This window comes from Lynx rufus, unplaced genomic scaffold (assembly GCF_022079265.1).
Source record: "Lynx rufus isolate CCGP_SWC_20201006 ecotype Redwood Valley unplaced genomic scaffold, mLynRuf1.p SCAF_2, whole genome shotgun sequence".
NCBI classification, from domain to species: domain Eukaryota; kingdom Metazoa; phylum Chordata; class Mammalia; order Carnivora; family Felidae; genus Lynx; species Lynx rufus.
The window spans coordinates 176,548,396-176,566,846 of record NW_025814834.1 but is presented as its reverse complement, the minus strand read 5'-3'; the positions used below and the strand labels follow the sequence as shown (position 1 = coordinate 176,566,846).

The following is an 18,451-nucleotide window of genomic DNA, read 5'->3' as shown; positions in this document are numbered from 1 at the left end:
ACCATGGGGCGGCCGCGAGGGGATGAGAAGGTATTCCTCTAAGCAGAGGAGGAAGACTCAGAACAGTACAGAAAAATGGCTTCCGAAGACTCCTCAGTTCCTGCAAAGGGCCAGCGGTGGGGGGCAGGGGTGGGGCCCTTGGACTAGTTACAGGAGGCCGATCACACAGGCCTGAGGGACCCACATTAGGATCACCCGTCAAGTTCACGCTGATTTTCTTCCCTTTTCATTCCCTCCTCCCTCCTACCGCCCTGATTGTGTTGACAACACAGGCTTTGTGGGAATCACAAAAGCTCCCTGCTCCCTGCTTGACCACTTTTCGTTTTCTTCCTCTTGGACAGCTTCCCGGTGATCAAATGCAACGCTCTCAGGGGAAGCGGGCTGGCCCAGGAGCGATAAGGGGCCAATTCCTGCAGATCTGTCGTATTTCACGTATTTCACGGGCAAGCTGCCACAGCCTCCACGTGAAAACAAGCAGTGATGGACGTCCGGCCCCATGGAAAAGCAGTTCGGCATTATCACCTGGGAGCTGACAGGAAGAGGGAGGCAATGGAGGCTGGTGGGGGGCTGGGGGTGGGGAGGGATGCGGGCCTTGGAGCCATGACTCCCGCTGGCCCCTGGCTGGCTGCCTGCAGGGGACCTGTGCATTTTCTTACCTTCCGTGTGGGTCTTAGCAATTACAGCTGCCTGCCTCTGGAAGGCCTGGAGGTTCACGACTGGGGGCTTCGGAGGCTTTGGGGGAGGAGGACCCAGGGACTTGATGGAAGGCAGTGGCTTTGTTTTGAGAAGTTGGTGATGCTTGTCATCTGGCTGTTTCTCTGAGCAGCGATTAAAAAAAAAAAGTTATTTTATTACTATTTTCCATTTCATGGCTTCTTGGGTGAAACTGGCCCGTCTCTCTCCCTTCTTGTCTAGATCTGTCCTACTGGCCAGGGTGCCCTGATCAAAATGCAAACCTGATCATGTCACTAGCCTGCTGCCCACAGGACGAAGCCTGGCTTCATCAGCATGACATTCATTTATGTACTCCATCCTCGGGCATGTTCCTACGACATGGCCCCCCATCCACATTTCCAGATTCTTTTATTACACTTTAGCATCCTTTTCTGACCTCAGCCCAATTATCTTTCACTCATACCAATCAATGGCTTCTCAGTTGTCTGAATTTGATTTACAAAGTCATCCTGTATCCAAGACTTTGTTCATGCCATTCCTGGTTCTGGAATGCTGTTCCCTCACTTCCTTCTTGGCAAGCTCTGACTCGTTTAAGGCCCTGCTCCAATGACACCTCCTCTGGGAAGGTTTCATCGATTTCAAAATCGAGGTGAGAATTAACCACTCTGTTTTGTATCTCCACAACGTATCATTAACACCTCTCCGCCAGTGTGGTGGCATATTAGAGGGGCCGCCAGTCTATCTTACTATCGAGGGTCGGCTCCTCATGCACAGGGACAAGGCCATATTGCTCTCCTGCCAGCATCAGGCAGAGAACCTACTTCCAAGAAAATGCATGGTGACTACTCCCTGAAAGGTTCCATCAAGCACTTATGACATGCAAATAACACGGGGGCTATAAAGAGGAGTAAGAATTGATCTCTGATTTCCAGGGCTCACAGTCTGGGACAAGCTTCAAGGCTAAGTTTATGGTATGTGGGCACCTGTGGATTTTATGGTTTTGCGTCCTGGAATTTTCTGAGACAGTGTCGAATGCCTACATTTTGTCCTTCTGTACTCAGAGGCCAAACTCCAACAGAAATCCCAATATTATATGTGAAAACCATATCTGCCTCTAACGCTTCACAGCACAACATCTTGTATGATCCAAGAGCCTTGTTTTTGCTTCACATAATACAGTGGTTGAGTACATGGACTAGCCATGCTAAAACTAAATATGGGGGCCAGTGTACAAATCCCTCATTGCAACTGCCTCAGAGCCCTGCTGCCCACTCTGGGAGCTGGGAGGGGAGGGGAGGACAGCCCCCTCGTGCCCCACCAGGAGGCGTTATATCAGTTAGGACCAAGCTCCTCTCTTCCTAGGCTTTTAAAAAAAAAAAAAAAATTTATTTTGGGAGAGTGCGAGTGGGGGAGGGGCAGAGACAGGGGGGGGACAGAGGATCCAAAGCGGGCTCTGCACTGACAGGCTGACAGTAACGAGCCCGATATGGGGCCTGAACTCATGAACCGCGAGATCATGACCTGAGGTGAAGTCGGACACTCAACGGACTGAGCCACCCAGATACCCCTTCGTAGGCACCTATGGATTATAATTATAATTAAATTGTAATGATAAGTTGCAACATCAGAAATTTCAGTCTTTATCAAATTAAGGAGATGTGGTGAAAATGAATGATCACTTACCAACTGGGTTCCTAAGTTTTACCAGGCGCTGTGCTAAGCCAAGGGCATGGGTTCTCTCATTTAATCCCCTCAACAGCTCAGTCAGGTAGACGAACCATCCTCCTGCCCCATCCCTTCACCAATAATTAATTATCTACTATATTCCAGGCACTGTTCTAACAGCTGGGTATGGAGTTAAGAACAAGAACAGATCAAGCCTTGCCCTCAGGAATTTTCATTCTAACAGGAGGAGACGGATGATAAACACGCAAACAAATAAAGGTAATCACAGAGACCTGCGGGTTCTATGAAAGAGATCCACCAGGCTGATAGGCAAGAGTGGAAACTGAACTAACTTCTTCAGATAAAGAGAAGGATTAGCTGTGAAAGTGTCATGTGAACTCAGACCTAAATGCAGCTATGGAAGGCTCTATCTAACAAGAAGGAAGAGGAAGAGCTAATGTCAATGTCCTGAGCATAATAAAGTCTCTTCAAGGAACAGCAAGAAATCCAGTGTCTATTATGAGCCAGGGGGAGAGAAACAGGAGTACGTCAGATTCATCAGCAGGACCCAGAAGGTGCAGAGCCATGAAATCAGAGACCACGATTGAGAGATGATTTGGGCAAGCTTGGATTTGCCCTCGTAGCTCTACTTCGTACAAGATGCATGAACTTGGACAGTGTGTATCCACCATATAGAGTCGTATGCAGGAGATCCCTCCACCCACCCGTCTACCCATCCACCCATCCAAGCATCCAATAAATACTTTTTAAGGACCTACCAAACCTGGCCTTGCTCTTTTAGGTGCTGGGGATATGGTGGTAAAGAAGACAGTTTTTACCCTCATGTAACTCACATTTTATTGAGGTAAGCAAACAGGTATACAACAATATACCATGTAAGGATGGGATAGGAGGAAAACCAAATCAAGGTAAGAAGACAGAGACTTATGGGGGTAGGGTAGTTATTTTAGATGGTGATTCACAAATTCTACTCACAACAGGTGACCCTGAGCAGAGACCATGGTGGAGGGGAGGGAGTGAGACATCAAAGACCTGGGGGAAGCATGTTCCAGGCAGAGTGCTCAGCAAGTGCAAAGGCCCTGGGGTGGAGCTAGCTTAGTATATCTAAGGAAAAGCAAGAAGGCCAATGTGGTAAAAGGAGAGGGTAAGAGAGGTAGGAAGGGCCAAATCACATCAGCCACTTTAAGACTGCTGGAACTGAATTTGAGCAGGGGAGTGATGTGATCTAATTGATGTGTTAGAAGTTCACTGTGCCCGCTAGGAGAATAGGATAAAAGGAGGCAAGAGTACGGAAGCAGGGAACCCAGCTGGAAAACTGTGGTGGTCCAGGTGAGAGATGATGATGGTGTGAATAAGAAAAGAAGGCAGAAATGGATAGAAGTGGAGGGATTCAGAACATATTTTCATGGTGGAACCAAGAGTTTGCTGATGGAGTGGATGCAGAGAATGAGAGAGAGAGGACTAGAGCACAGTTCCTAGGTTTTTGGCCTGAGCAACTACGAGGATGGTTGTGCTGTTTACCAAGCTGGGGCAGATTGGTGATGGATCTGATTTACAGGAGAGCAGACCGGGCTCTAAGAGGTTGAGTCGACTGTCCAAGTTCATGCATCTTGTAAGAAGTAGAGCTAGGAGGGCAAATCCAAACTTGACCAAATCATCGCTAAACAGGATTCCCGGAGATTAGGCACTTTACCCAAACCTGAAATTACAAGTTAGCAGATGGGCCTCGCATACCTGCTCTAGAGTTCGGAGCAAACCTCACCCAGGTCACATATGACCACTAGGAGGCTCTAAATTAGAAAGACACAGTGGCCCCTCCCTCAGGCATTACTTTCTCACCGGGGACCTGGATGGCAAGTTCACTCTCATAGACAGGCTGGCAGGTGTTCCCCACGGGGCTCCTCTCAGGATAGGGGCTTTCTAGGCTCTTCCTGCCACATTGAACAAGTAGAGAAGTAGGATCTTGAAAGGAGGCAAGTGAATTTTGGGGGGTCATCAAGTGCTTCTGGGAAGGAAGGGTCTGGGCTCCTCCTGTTTCTAGCTTCCCCCTGGGCTCCTCAGGAGCAAGCCCTATGCTTTTCTCCTCCTCCAGATGGAAGGCCCTTCTTCCACGACTGGCAAGGACAAAGGCTGAAGACATCCCACTTTTCTGAGATGAAACCTTCTCCCAATTCCAGAGCTTGTCTTTGAAGCTGTCAGTCACCATGACATTCCTCTCATGGGTTATGTCAGCATTTGACTGATTCACGTCTAACAGCAGAGACGTCTTCTGTGACTTTACTGCAGAATCAGTAGACCCTTCTGGAGGTTCTGAGGAATCAGAACATCTCTGAATCTTGCTCCTCTGGGAGGACTTCGTTTCCTGGGGTTGAAGAGGCTGGGGTTCACTGCTAGAACAATACAGTGGGAGCTGACTGTGGTTGGAGGAGAGGGGTTTCTCATTGGCCAAAACACCTGTTGACTGTGTGTTTCCAATATCGCTCTTTTGACAAATTCTTGCTGGGAATATAGGTCTTGGAAGAGAGGGCACATCAAACTTTTGAAATTTGGCTCGAAGTTCCTTGAAGTTTCTTAACCCTTCCTAAAGCACAAAAGAAAACGATGTCTTATCATTCCAGGAAAAAAACAGTGTGATTAGCTGATTTCACTGTGCATGCAAAGCGTTCTAAGTGCTGATACAACACCACTCCTTACCTAGGGGGCCGTGTCGGCTGGTAATGTGATTGTCTATGTAAGACGCGATGAAAACAAATGTCTCCTCTTTGAAACACTTCAGATATGTTTAATTTCTTCACAACACGTAAAGCATACTTATAAAGGAGAATACTAACAGTTGCTGATAAGTCCCTTGATACAAATTTTGGGGGGGCTCCTTGCTGCCTATACATGTTAAGTTCTAAACTCTTTAGTATAGCATTCAAAGTTCTTCATGATGTGGTGGAATTATGGTCTCCAGCCACAACCCAACACAACTGCCCTTAAACCAAACAGGGATATTTATAATTTTCTAGAATCTGTAATGTCCATCACCCCCGACTATGCTTGTGTGTTCTTGCTCCACAAAATGCACCCTCTATCTGTCCAATTTTTTGTTTTTTTTTTTTTTTTTGCAACTCCAATGCCTACCTTTCTCCATTACAATTCTCCCTGGGGCTGACAGCAAGAGCTAACTTCTTCCCTGTCTCCTAGTGCTTGCAGACTCTGTACAACTTGGCTGTTGAACTTAACTTTGGAACTACACAGGTTATGTTCAAATTCTCTGCTCTTGAGAAAGACAGATACCATATGTTTTCACTCTTATGTGGATCCTGAGAAACTTAACAGAAACCCATGGGGGAGGGGAAGAAAAAAAAAAGAGGTTAGAGCGGGAGAGAGCCAAAGCATAAGAGACTCTTAAAACCTGAGAACAAACTGAGGGTTGATGGAGGGCACCTTTTGAGATGAGCACTGGGTGTTGTATGGAAACCCATTTGACAATAAATTTCATATATTAAAAAAATAATAAAAAAATAAAATAAAAATCATATTGGAAACGATATCAGACAAAAAACACACAAATTCTCTGTTCTTTATCATATAGGCAAATACTCTGGGAAGTGGGATATTACCTATCGGTGTAGTCTCATCAGAAAAACAAGTTGTCAAGTGCGAGACAGGTTAGGGCTGCTGTATGTAAAGCGTCCCCCACAATTCTCGTAAGTCCGTGACAAATAAAAGCTACTTCGAAGAGGCTAGCTGATCCTTTTGTATTTTTGACTCCCCCTGGGACAGTGTGCTCTACCTTCTGAATTCAGTTTAAATTCAGTATATGAAAATGATGGTATTAATAGCAGCCCGACCCTTGGGGCTGAGGAAGGCTGTGCCCAGCATTACACAGGGAGCTGGTCTAGGCAGGTAGGATTGGGCTGGACTCCCGCTCAGTGCTGTTCCCAGCGGTCCCCCCTTCCTCTCACTGGATCTAATTTACTTTTGTAAGGGCGTATTGTTATCCTTCGTCTTCCCAGGAGGTAGTAAGGGGTGGAGATGGAGTTCCAGGACAGCTAATGGAGCCATTTCAAAAAGAGCCACTGTCTTCTCCTGATCATTTTAAAGGGCGGAGCCGCACAGACACAGACAATCCCATCGCCAGCCACTTTTGATTTTGCCATCTGAGGGAATGCCGGCTGACCTTTTTCTCTATGTTTACAGTTGACTCACACCTGCTTTCCAAAGATTCAGGGAGGGAAGGAAGTTGAGGAAGTGTAAAGCAGGTGTCTGGGAGCTTGCTTGCATGCTCTCCCCTTGAGCCTTCCCTCCCTCCTATTCTCTCCCCTCCCCCACCTGTCCGTCCCTCCCTCTCCCCCCTTCCCCCCCCTTGTGTGTGTGCGCGCGCGCGCGCGCGCGCGCGCACACACACACACACACACACACACACACACACACACACACACAAAGCTTTCTCCACAAACTGCTAACTGTTGATTTCCTATCTCTATTTCAACCAGCACTGAAATTAATTCGACTACACTTCCTCTCCCTGATGTAGGAGCAGTCAGCACTGGGCATGGAACCAGGAGATCTGAGTATGAGGCTCCGCTTCATCATTTTCTAGTTATGTGCCTTGGGCAATCCACTCCACTTCCTTGAGCCCTATTTTCCTCACTATAAAATGGGACGGTTCTACTAACAGTTCAAGGTTATTGTAAGGCTCAAAGGAGATAGCTTCACATACCTCAGTGGTTAATGTTTAAAGAAATTTAAAAAAATTTTTTATGTTTATTTTTGAGAGAGAGACAGAGTGTGAGCAGGCGAGGGGCAGAGACAGGGAGACACAGAATCGGAAGCAGGCTCCAGGCTCTGAGCTGTCAGCACAGAGCCCGATGCAGGGCTCGAACCCACCAACCACAAGATCGTGACCTGAGCCGAAGTCAGAGGCTTAACCGACTGAGCCACCCAGGCGCCCCTCAGTGGTTAAGATTTTTTTAAATTATGGTAAAATACACATAACTTAAAATTTACCATCTTAAACATTTTCAAGTGTACAATTCAGTGGTATTAAGGGCACTCGCATTGCTGTGAATGTCCAGAACCCCTTGAATCGTGCAGAAGTGGAAATCCGTAGCCATTACACAATAATTCTCCACTCTCCCTACCCCGGGCCCCCGGCAACCACCACGCTACTTGGTCTCTGGTTCTGACAACTCCACGTACCTCACGTAAGTGGAACCATAGTATTTATCTTTTTGTGACCAGCTCATTGCACTTAGCACACTGTCCTCCAAGTTCATTCGTGCTGTAGCATGTGACAAAACGTTCTCCTTTTTAAGGCTGAATAGTATATCATTGTATTTATGTACCACTTATTGTCTATCCATTCATCTATCGGGTGGACACCTGGGTTCCTTCCACCTTTTAGATATTTTAAATAACTCTCCTAAGAAGATGGATATGCAAATATCTGAAACTGTGCTTCCAATTCTTTTGGGTGTTTGACCCCAAGTGGAATTGCTGAATCAGAGAGTAATTCTATTTTTCATTTTTTTATATTAAAAAAAATTTTAAGTTTATTTCTTTATTTTGAGAGAGAGAGAGAGAGAGTGTGTGTGTGTAAGTGGGGAAGGAGCAGAGACAGAGAGGGAGGGAGAGAATCCCAAGCAGGCTCTGTGCTGTCAGCCCAGAGCCTGATGTGGGGCTCGAACTCACGACTGTGAGATTATGACCTGAGCCGAAGTCGGACATTTAACAGACTGAGCCACCCGGGTGCCCTCGGGTTTTGATTTTTTGAGCAACCACCATGCTGTTTTCCATCACAGCGATAGCATTTTATATTCCTCCTAACAGTATGTAGGGTTCCAGTTTCTCCACATTCTTGTAATGCATATTATTTTTATAGTAGCTATCACAATAGGGGTGAGGCAGTCAGTGGTTGATATTTTCAACCGAATGTCATGATGACTATTTTTGGCTCTTTACTATCTGAAGCCACATGAACTACAGTACACTGCTTGGTAGATTTTAGTTTCCTCAGGAACGATTAGGATAAACCCTAGCAGGAAATAAAATTATGGACCGATAACCTCCAGACCAGAGTCCTGTGTAAAGATCGTTGGTTCAGGAGGAAGCAAGCCTTCTTAAACCTGGTTCACTCCTTTGTAAACAAATGCTCATTCAAGGTCTACGATGTGGGCAAAACACTGTGTTAGACACGGCTCAGCTCTTAAATATTACATTCTAATGTCAGGGAGGGGCAGAAAATAAGTAGATACACGTGAAAATATTAGAGACCAATGCCATGTGGAGAATTAAATAGCTGGTTTAGTGAAGAGTGGCTCGGTTCCCACCAGCGACTTCCCGAGCCACCATAGGGAAGTCATTCCCTTCTCTGGGCTCAGTCATCTATCACATGTAGCAGTTGACCCTAGTGATCTCCAAGGTCCCTTCCAGCACTAACATTTGGACTTCACTTTCCTTGTTATGGGAAAGAGATGTGACACATTCCGTTGCTGATTATTCATCACCCATAGAGGGGGCGTCAGGGCAGAGGGCATGAGGCAAGGTGCATGAAGATGGGAGGGGAGGTGCCCAAGGGGCCATGCCATGCCTCATTTTCCTGGGCCCACAGCAGGTCAGTGTCCACATCCTGTCAATGTCAAGTCTTAAGAAGCCCACAAGCCTGTCCCTTCTTCGAGCCACGGCCACTGCCTCTGAGTCTTCCTCACGCGTGGCCATGACTTCCTCTGTCTGCTTCTACTCCAGGCCCCTCTAATCCACCACTTACCCGGCTGTTTGACCAATCTGATGACAAACACACATGTGATCACGTATGTCCCCTGTTTGGAATTCTTCAACGTGGCTTCCCCAAAGCTTGCAAATAAGCTCGAACTCTTTTGTTAGCACAAAAGGCCCTCCCCAATTCCAACTCTGTTCATCTTTCGACCTGATAGCGGGCCCTTCCCCCAACATGCCTTCTTCCCTCTGGCCTCGCTAAATTACTGACGTCTTCCCAAACCTGTTTTGCTTTTTCATGCTTCTGCGCCTTTGAGTGTGCTTTTTCCTCTGCAACACCCACGTTTCTCCCAATTTCCTGAACTAGCAAATTCCTGTTTGCTCACAATTCAACTCACGTCACCTCAAAATAGTCATTGGTTTCTTGCCATGTGCTAGGCATGAGGGTTGCAATGATGAATGAGAATTCCTGACCTTTCATATGTATATACACAATGGAGTATTGCTTGGCAATCAAAAAGAATAAAATCCTGCCATTTGTAACAACATGAATGGAGTGAGAGTGTATTATGCGAAGCAAAATTAGTCAGAGAAAGACAAGTATCGTATGACTTCCCTCACAGGTGGAATTTAAGAAACAAAACAGGTGAACGTAAGGGAAGGAAAGTAAAAATAATATAAAAACAGAGAGAGGGACAAAATCTAAGAGACTCTTAAATACAGAGAACTAACTGAGGGTTGCTGGAAGTGTTTTGGGTGGGGGGATGGCTTAAATGGGTAATGGGTATTAAGGAGTCTATCCTGAAATCATTATTGCACCATATGCTAACTAACTTGGATGTAAGTTAAAAAAAATTCCTGACCTTTCAAATAATATAAAAACAGAGAGGGGGACAAAATCTAAGAGACTCTTAAATACAGAGAACTAACTGAGAGTTGCTGGAAGGGTTTTGGGTGGGGGGATGGCTTAAATGGGTAATGGGCATTAAGGAGTCTACTCCTGAAATCATTATTGCACCATATGCTAACTAACTTGGATGTTAGTTAAAAAAAAAAAAATTCCTGACCTTTCAGAGGTGGTGGAATGAGGGAACAGACACAAACTGATCATTTTAGTATAAGAGAGACAATTTCTAGATACATGGCATGATGTCTATCAGAACATAGAGAAAGGGTCGTGATGACAGCCGGGGTGCAAAGAGGGCTCCCTAAAGATGACTCAGCTGGGAGAGGCAGGCACATGAAGGTGGCAGGACAGGTGGCTCCGACAAGAGCAGGAACAAAGAAGGCATGGCAGGGGGGAGCTGCATGGTGTAGACAGGAATAAGCAATTCCATGTTACTGAAGCCCCAGTGTGTCAGTATGGAGTCTGCAGAAGAGAGTGGAGGGCAAGTCTCCTTAAAGTAAGTGGGCTTAATCTTCAGAGTAAATGGGGAGTTACTGATGAGTTTTACACACGGCTAGAACAGGCTGAGATTTCTACCAGGAACCAATTAGGAGGCTACTAGAATTGGCCAAGTAAAAAGGACGAAAGGCAGGATCGGGCAGTGTTACGGGAACGGAAGAGAGAAAAGTGCAGGGGGTGGTATGGACCAGATCTAGAGAGGGGAGAAGGGCTCCAGGATGATATCTGGGTTTCTAAATTGGGCGAGAGGATGGACATTGGTCCTTGCAACTATGACTGAGGACAGGAAATAAAAGTACTGAGGAAAGATCATGGGCCTGGTTTTGGATGTGATGCTTTACCTTCTTAGGGGAGCCATCAAATAGGCCGTTAGGTATGGGAACCTTTGGGGGGTTATACATTTAATTAGGGAGTTATTAGTTTCTTGGTGAGCACAGAGCTTAAGAATACGAACCCTGGAGTGTAGCTGCCTACATTCACATTCCAGCCCCTCCATTCTTGGCTTTATGACCCTGAGCAAATCACTTAACTTCTCTGTATTTGTCGCCTGGTCTGGGTAATAATTGTACTGTACCTCATAGGGTTGTTGTGGTGGGTACAATAATGGCTCCTCAAAATGTCTACATCTTCATCCCTGAAATCTGTTCATAGCAGCTTGCATGCCAAAAGGGACTCTGTGGTGTAATCAAGTTAAGGATCTTCAGATGGGGAGATCATCCTGGATTAGCTTGGTGGGCCCAATGTAATCACAAGGGTCCTTATAAATGGGATGCAAGAGAAAAGGGGATGCAATCATGTAACAAAGATGACGGATATGGGGGCTCAAGATGCTACATGCTGGTTTTGAAGATGGAAAAAGGGTCCAGAGCCAAGGAAGGAAGGTAGCCTCCAGAAGCTGGAAGAGGCAGGGAAATGGATTCTTCCCTAGAGCCTCCAGAAGGAATGCTGTCCTATCAACAGCTTGGTTTTAGACATCTAACCTCCTTGACTGTAAGATAATAACTGTGTGCTGTTTTAAGCTCCTCAAATTGTGGTCATCTGGTGCAACAGAACACGAAAATGAACAGTTGTTATGAGGATTCAATCAATAAGTACATGTAAAGCATTTAGAAGGCAATGAGAGATGCCCACTAAATTGGAGCTCTCGCGATTACTGGTTGGTTGTCGAGACCATAGGGCTGGATGGGATCACTTAGGAGAGGGTGTGTTGGCATCAGAGCCCATGGGACAAGAGCAGAGGGCAAAAAATGTCATCAGAGAAGCAAAACTGTGGTGGGCCCCAGAGTGAATGCTAGGGGAGAGAGAAAGAAAGGACTCGCTTTTTGTTTCTGTTTGTTTTGTTTGTTTGAGGAAGCTGGCCATGACAAAGGAAGGAGGAAGGGCCATTAGAATGGGATTTAGGGGCAACAGAAGACTTTAATTATTTTTTCTGTCTAGTGAATCTTCCCTTACCCCAGATCCTGGAAAGCTCAGAACTACACTTCCCAGGAACTCTTTCAGCTCGAAATCTGCCAAGCAGAGGCAACCAGGGAGGCATGGGGAATGAGCACAGGAGGGTGTCACTGCTCAGTGGGGAACAGAGCTCTGGGGAGCAGCTGTAGTAGATGCTCCCGCGCTGTGCAGAGGCCAGCAGCATGAATGCCTTCCCACTGCAACAATCCCGTGTGGATGCAGGATTTCTCCCTAATCTGTAGCATACAAGCTCAACTCCAGCCCCTCTGGAAATTCCTCAAATAATGTTGTAAGTCCCTTCCTGCTCGAACTGGCAACAAGAGATCTGGTGGTCCACAACCACAGACAAAGACACAATATATTCTGGTTTCCTTTTCTTCCTCTCACCCATGAGCACCCCCCCCCCCCGGTACCTCTCTCCCTCCATCAGGATATAAACTCCCTGAGGACAGGTGCTCTGTCAGGATTGGTCACTGCCTTAACCTCAGCACCTGGAAGCATATTCGGCCCAGAGTAGATGCTCAATAAAAATTTGGAGGGTGAATGAACCCTTGACTTAGAAGTCTTTCAGCATCCCTTCAAGATAGGGACAGCACAGGGACTCCTCGGGGGCTCAGTCGGATAAGCGTCTGACTGTTGGTTTCAGCTCAGGTCATGATCTCACAGCTTTGTGTGTTTGAGCCCTGTGCTGGAGCATGCTGGAGGCTACTTGGGATTCTCTCTTTCTTTCTCTCTCTCTCTCTCTCTCTCTCTGCCCCTGCCCCACTCATGCCATCTCGGTCTCTCTCACAATAAATGAACTTAAAAAAATTTTTAAAAAGAAAAAGATAGGGACAGTGTCTTATTTATCTTGGTACCCTCATTAACAGCTGGGGCTTCCAAAGTGTTTGGAGGATGACTTGGTGAAGGAACAGTTAGAAAAATTAGCAGGTTCACATAATTCATGAACTGTAACTGTACAGAATTTTGTTTTTTGTTTTTTCCTAAGGGCATCTTAGAATGCACATAGAAACAAATTATCTAATTTCTGTCGTGTCAGAAGATAACCCTGAAAATAGCCCTGGGAGAGGGCCTTGGCACTTCTGATGTGGACTGGGTGCTTCAGATGCTTCAGCTGGGAAGCAAAGGCCAAAACAATTTCAGAGATGTTGTGGGAACAACCTAAGATAAAAGAAAGTGGTGTCCTCTAAACACTAACGGTGTATCTCTTTGATATGGAAATTGACCAAGGGGGCAGCAACCAGCGAAGAGAAACAAAGACTTTGCTGTTTTAGAGCTCAGGGAGACCAGCGTGAGTGACTCAGTTATAAGCCCCAACGTCAGTTCTATAAATGCAGTATTATTATATTTACATGAATATATTCAGCCCAACTAGGGAACAAGACTCCATCAGATACACATCTCTCATTCAAAATTTTACAGGAATCTAAAAATGATAATGACAACAAAAGTAGGCATTACATGCTGATTTGCGCGTGTGCGCGCGCACGCACACACACACACACACACACACACACCTTTACATGACATGACTATGTGCCAGGCTCTATTCTAAGCACTTAACTCATTTAAGCCTTGTGCCTAACCCGGTGTTTTCCCAAGATATAGACCAGAATACTGAGGCATTGAGAGTCTAAGCCTAATTCAAGGTCACAGCAAGGAATGGTCAAAACCAGGATTCAAACTCACACAATCTGGAGCGCTCTATCCTGCCCTCCTTAAACCCAAGAATTTACTGGTGGGTTTAGAATTTTTTAGTTTTGCTAAAATTTTTTTAGGAACGAGTTAACATTTGGGGCACCTGGGTGGCTTAGTCGATAAAGTGTCGGACTTCAACTCAGGTTATGATACCATGGTTTGTGGGTACGAGCCCCATGTCAGGCTCTGTGCTGACAGCTCAGAGCCTCGAGCCTGCTTTGGAGCCTGTGTCTCCCTCTCTCTCTGCCCCTCCCCTGCTCGTGCTCTGTCTCTAAAAAAAACAGACATTAAAAAAAAAAAAAGAAACAAGCTAATACTTGACCAAAACAACATGAATACTGTACTATTAGCTTCCTGGGGAGTCTTTGTATACTTTGCTAGTTTCAGAGAATTGATAACTATGTTTTTGTATTGTTACAGGTAGGTGTAACATTTTATAGGTAGGTGAACACACAGATACTGAGTAACTTTCCCCAGTTTCCACAGTTAGAAATTAGGAATTTGAATCCAAGTCTGTTTATAACTTTAGGATTGATTTTACCTATTCTGCTAAAATGCCTTCCTTATAAATTTAGCTCTAATTTACAATTCTTCTGTTATCTCTTAGACATTTCATCATCAGTTTTGCATATGTCACACTTACTTTAGAAATTATGTGACAAATCAATCTCTAATCATATTTCTTAACAAATAATAATTCCAGGAACCAATTTGCATTTGCCTTTAAAACACTCTCTCAGACTTTCTGTTATTTAAACAGATGAGCAAACTATTGGATCTAATGTAATTGGGTTTTTAAAAATGCCTTAATAAATTACATGGCTTTTGGGACTGTGCCTCTTGGATTTTCAAGGTAGTTCTGATCTCTGACTTGATGTAATTTAAAGGTGATATGAAAATGCAGAACCAGACCACAAAATACAATTCAGTGTATCCCTTCTGCAAGTGAGAATCAGTCCTGCGTCAAATCACATGCGCGGATTCCTGGTTTATAAAATATGATATAGAGAGCTGCTGCACCCTTGCCGGAGTTCTCCCTGTCTCCCGGTCTGCTCGGGAACCCTCTCCCAGGTCACAGCTGCCTGGGCTCCCATCTATGACGGCAAGGTTCACACCACACTGTAAGCTGCAGTGAACGAGGATCCCTGCCAGGGATCATAAATTAGTAGTGACTCAGAAGTGAAAGCCATCATAAAAATAGACATAAAATAAATTCCACAAGGAGAAGACACTGTGTTGATGCCTATTTTCTTGATTTAAGGGAAAAAAGGTAACGCATTTCTGAATCTCTACAAATTGCTGACTACTGCCTTCCGGGAGGGAGGGACAATGGCAACATCAACGGCAACGGTTTATCACACATTTCACATTCTTCCCCGATAAGCAAATGTGAGAGCCTTAAGGAAAATGCAAACTCAAAATCCAATGCACAGAGGAAGGCAGCAGAAGCTAAGAAATTATGAGCCCAGAAAAAGAGGCAGTAATAGCTGTCAAACCCTTCCAAAGATGGAAAGAAAGAAAAGTCAATTAAAAATAGCATCTGAGTCATCCTTCACGAATAAAAGAGCTTCGATCCAACCTTCACTACTACAAGAACTGTAACGATGGCAAAGTGCCCTATGTTCTGGTACCAGTGATTAATTCCAATGGAAAAAAGACAGTCTCTTTAACAAATGGTGCTGGGAGAACTGGACAGCAACATGCAGAAGAATGAAACTAGACCACTTTCTTACAGCACTCACAAAAATAAACTCAAAATGGATAAAGGACCTGAATGTGAGACAGGAAACCAAAACCCTAGAGGAGAAAGCAGGAAAAAACCTCTCTGACCTCAGCCGCAACAATTTCTTACTTGACACATCTCCAAAGGCAAGGGAATTAAAAGCAAAAATGAACTATTGGGATCTCATGAAGATAAAAAGCTTCTGCACTGCAAAGGAAACAATCAACAAAAACTAAAAGGCAACCAACGAAATGGGAAAAGATATTTGCAAACGACGTATCAGACAAAGGGCTAGTATCCAAAATCTATAAAGAACTCACCAAACTCCATACCTGAAAAACAAAATCCAGTGAAGAAATGGGCAGAAGACATGAATAGACACTTCTCTAAAGAAGACATCCAGATGGCCAACAGGCACATGAAACGATGCTCAATGTCACTCCTCATCATGGAAATACAAATCAAAACCACACTGAGATATCACCTCACGCCAGAGTGCTTAAAATGAACAAATCAGGAGACTACAGATGCTGGAGAGGATGTGGAGAAACGGGAACCCTCTTGCACTGTTGGTGGGAATGCAAACTGGTGCAGCCACTCTGGAAAACAGTGTGAAGTTTCCTCAAAAAATTAAAAATAGACCTACCCTATGACCCAGCAATAGCACTGCTAGGAATTGACCCAAGGGATACAGGAGTGCTGAGGCATAGGGGCACTTGTACCCGAATGTTTATAGCAGCACTTTCAACAATAGCCAAATTATGGAAAGAGCCTAAATGTCCATCAACTGATGAATGGATAAATAAGTTGTGGTTTACATATACAATGGAATATTACTTGGCTATGAGAAAGAATGAAATATGGCCTTTTGTAGCAACGTGGGTGGAACTGGAGACTGTTATGCTAAGTGAAATAAGTCATACAGAGAAAGATAGATACCATATGTTTTCACTCTTGTGTGGAGCCTGAGAATCTTAACAGAAGACCATGGGGGAGGGAAAGGGAAAAAAAAGAAAGAGAGGGAGGGAGCCAAACCATAAGAGACTCTTAAAACTGAGAATAAACTGAGGGTTGATGGGGGATTGGAGGGAGGGGAGGGTGGGTGATGAGCATTGAGGAGGGCACCTGTTGGGATGAGCACTGGGTGTTGTATGGAAACCAATTTGACAATAAATTTCTTAATAAAAAAAAATTTAGAATCCCTATCGATAGCCCTTCCAACATCATTCCCAATGATCTCTTCCACCCTATCTCAGCCACCACTCTCCATGGATGGATACACTCTAGACTTCGTCTTTACCAATAGCTGGACTATCTCCAGCACATTAGTTTCAAGGATCTTCCTCTTAGATCACCATCTCTTCTCTCACCCATTTGTCTGTTCTGGTACCCCAGCTCTAGCAGATTGCTGGTTCCACCATATGAGTCCCTGGGCCCCAGTACTTCTTCCCTGTCTACTCTCCCCTGTAGCCCAAAATGTCTCCTTCCTCAGACCTTGGTTGGCAATGTTTTTAGATCTGGCCATGCATGGGGATGTCCTGAGGACTTCTGAACCTGCCCCACTGACACAGACTCTATGGGGGGGGGAGGGGTGCCCATATTTTATGAATCACTTGGAGTGTTTACTGTATAGTCAGCTCAGCAACTGGGCCAAGGAGTAGATTGGGAAACATGTCTTGTAGCATCTCATCTGCATATCTCTTACAGTCTCATGCCTCTCACTACTTTCCATGTCCTACTGCAATTACCCAAGTAGATGCCCCACCTTCCCAAAGAGTCTGTGAACTCTCTGAAAGAAGACAGAAAAACAAACTTATCTTGGTAGAGCTGACAGGCTTGAGTATGATGCTTTACTCTTAATAAGTCCACAGGATTTGCCAAACTAGTATTGAATTTAAAAAAAAAATGAATGGATTTCTGGGGTAATGACCTAGAGGAAATGTTATTTAAAAGGGCTCTCTTAGAGACCTACAAATTAAATCCATGCTAACGATGCATCTTCACTGCAGCTTGAATCACATCCTCCTCTGTTAAAATCTTTCAATGGCCCGCATTTTCCTGATGATAAATTACACATTCCATCCATACACACAGGCCCCCTGATCTTCTCCTGTCTCCAACCCCAGCTTCATTTTCCACTACTTCCTGCCTCTAACTCACCCCGTCAGTAAAACTGGACTTGCCTCCCGTGCATTTGCTCATGCTGTTCCCTCGGCCTGGAATGGCATTTCCACACTTAAGCGCCCAGGTAAACTATTCATCTTCTGAGATTCAGATGAGCAATCAACCCATCCCAGAAGCCTTTTCCAGCGCTTAGGCTGGGCTAATACCTGCTCCCTGCTTTATAGCACTCTCTGTTTACCTCTGTCTTTCCATTTATTTAATTTTATTAAAAAGCATCCATCTATGTGTCTGATTTACCTGAACCCCACTCATACTGATGTCCTCGGGGCATGGACCAGACTGTACTCTCTTCCACTCATTTCTGTCACTACACCTAGGTCCACAGAGTGTAGATGACAATATTTAAAAAAAAATTTTTTTTTAACGTTTATTTATTTTTGAGACAGAGAGAGACAGAGCATGAAAGGGGGAGGGTCAGAGAGAGGGAGACACAGAATCTGAAACAGGCTCCAGGCTCTGAGCCATCAGCCCAGAGCCCAACGCGGGGCTCGAACTCAGTCCGTGAGATCATGACCTGAGCTGAAGTTGGACGCTTAACCGACTGAGCCACCCAGGTGCCCCAGATGACAATATTTTTTAACTGAACTGATTAGGAAGCATTTATGGACAGAGGGACTGTGGAAAAATTAGGAGGAATTCTGGATAAGAGAATATGAAAAGTGCATTGAATTCTGTGTATGTTACATCTTATTATGTTAGTATGGTTCTAAGCACTGAGCATAGCAATATGTGCATTTTGTCTCAATTACTGTAATCCTTACAACGGGCTTCCAAGCTGTGCCCCAGAGGAGGAAAAACCAAGGATCAGAGTTTCTGAACCTTGGTTAGGTCTGATAAAGTAGAGGAAATTTTTAACTTTTCATGTTTATGGGCCCTGCTCCAAGGGCTCCTAGGGAAGCTATACGTTTACCTAGGTCAAAATG

The 18,451-nt window shown here is 45.0% G+C and overlaps 1 protein-coding gene across 1 annotated transcript in view; it reads right to left on the bottom strand.

Moving 5' to 3' along the window:
- Positions 1-18,451, bottom strand: part of FYB2 (FYN binding protein 2) — a 129,623-nt gene that overhangs the window by 90,684 nt on the left and 20,488 nt on the right. The window contains exons 2-3 of the mRNA XM_047083833.1: positions 4,201-4,942; positions 657-818 (exon numbers count right to left, since the gene is read on the bottom strand). Coding sequence (XP_046939789.1) covers positions 657-818; positions 4,201-4,942 — 904 coding nt within the window. The remainder of the gene's footprint in view (positions 1-656; positions 819-4,200; positions 4,943-18,451) is intronic.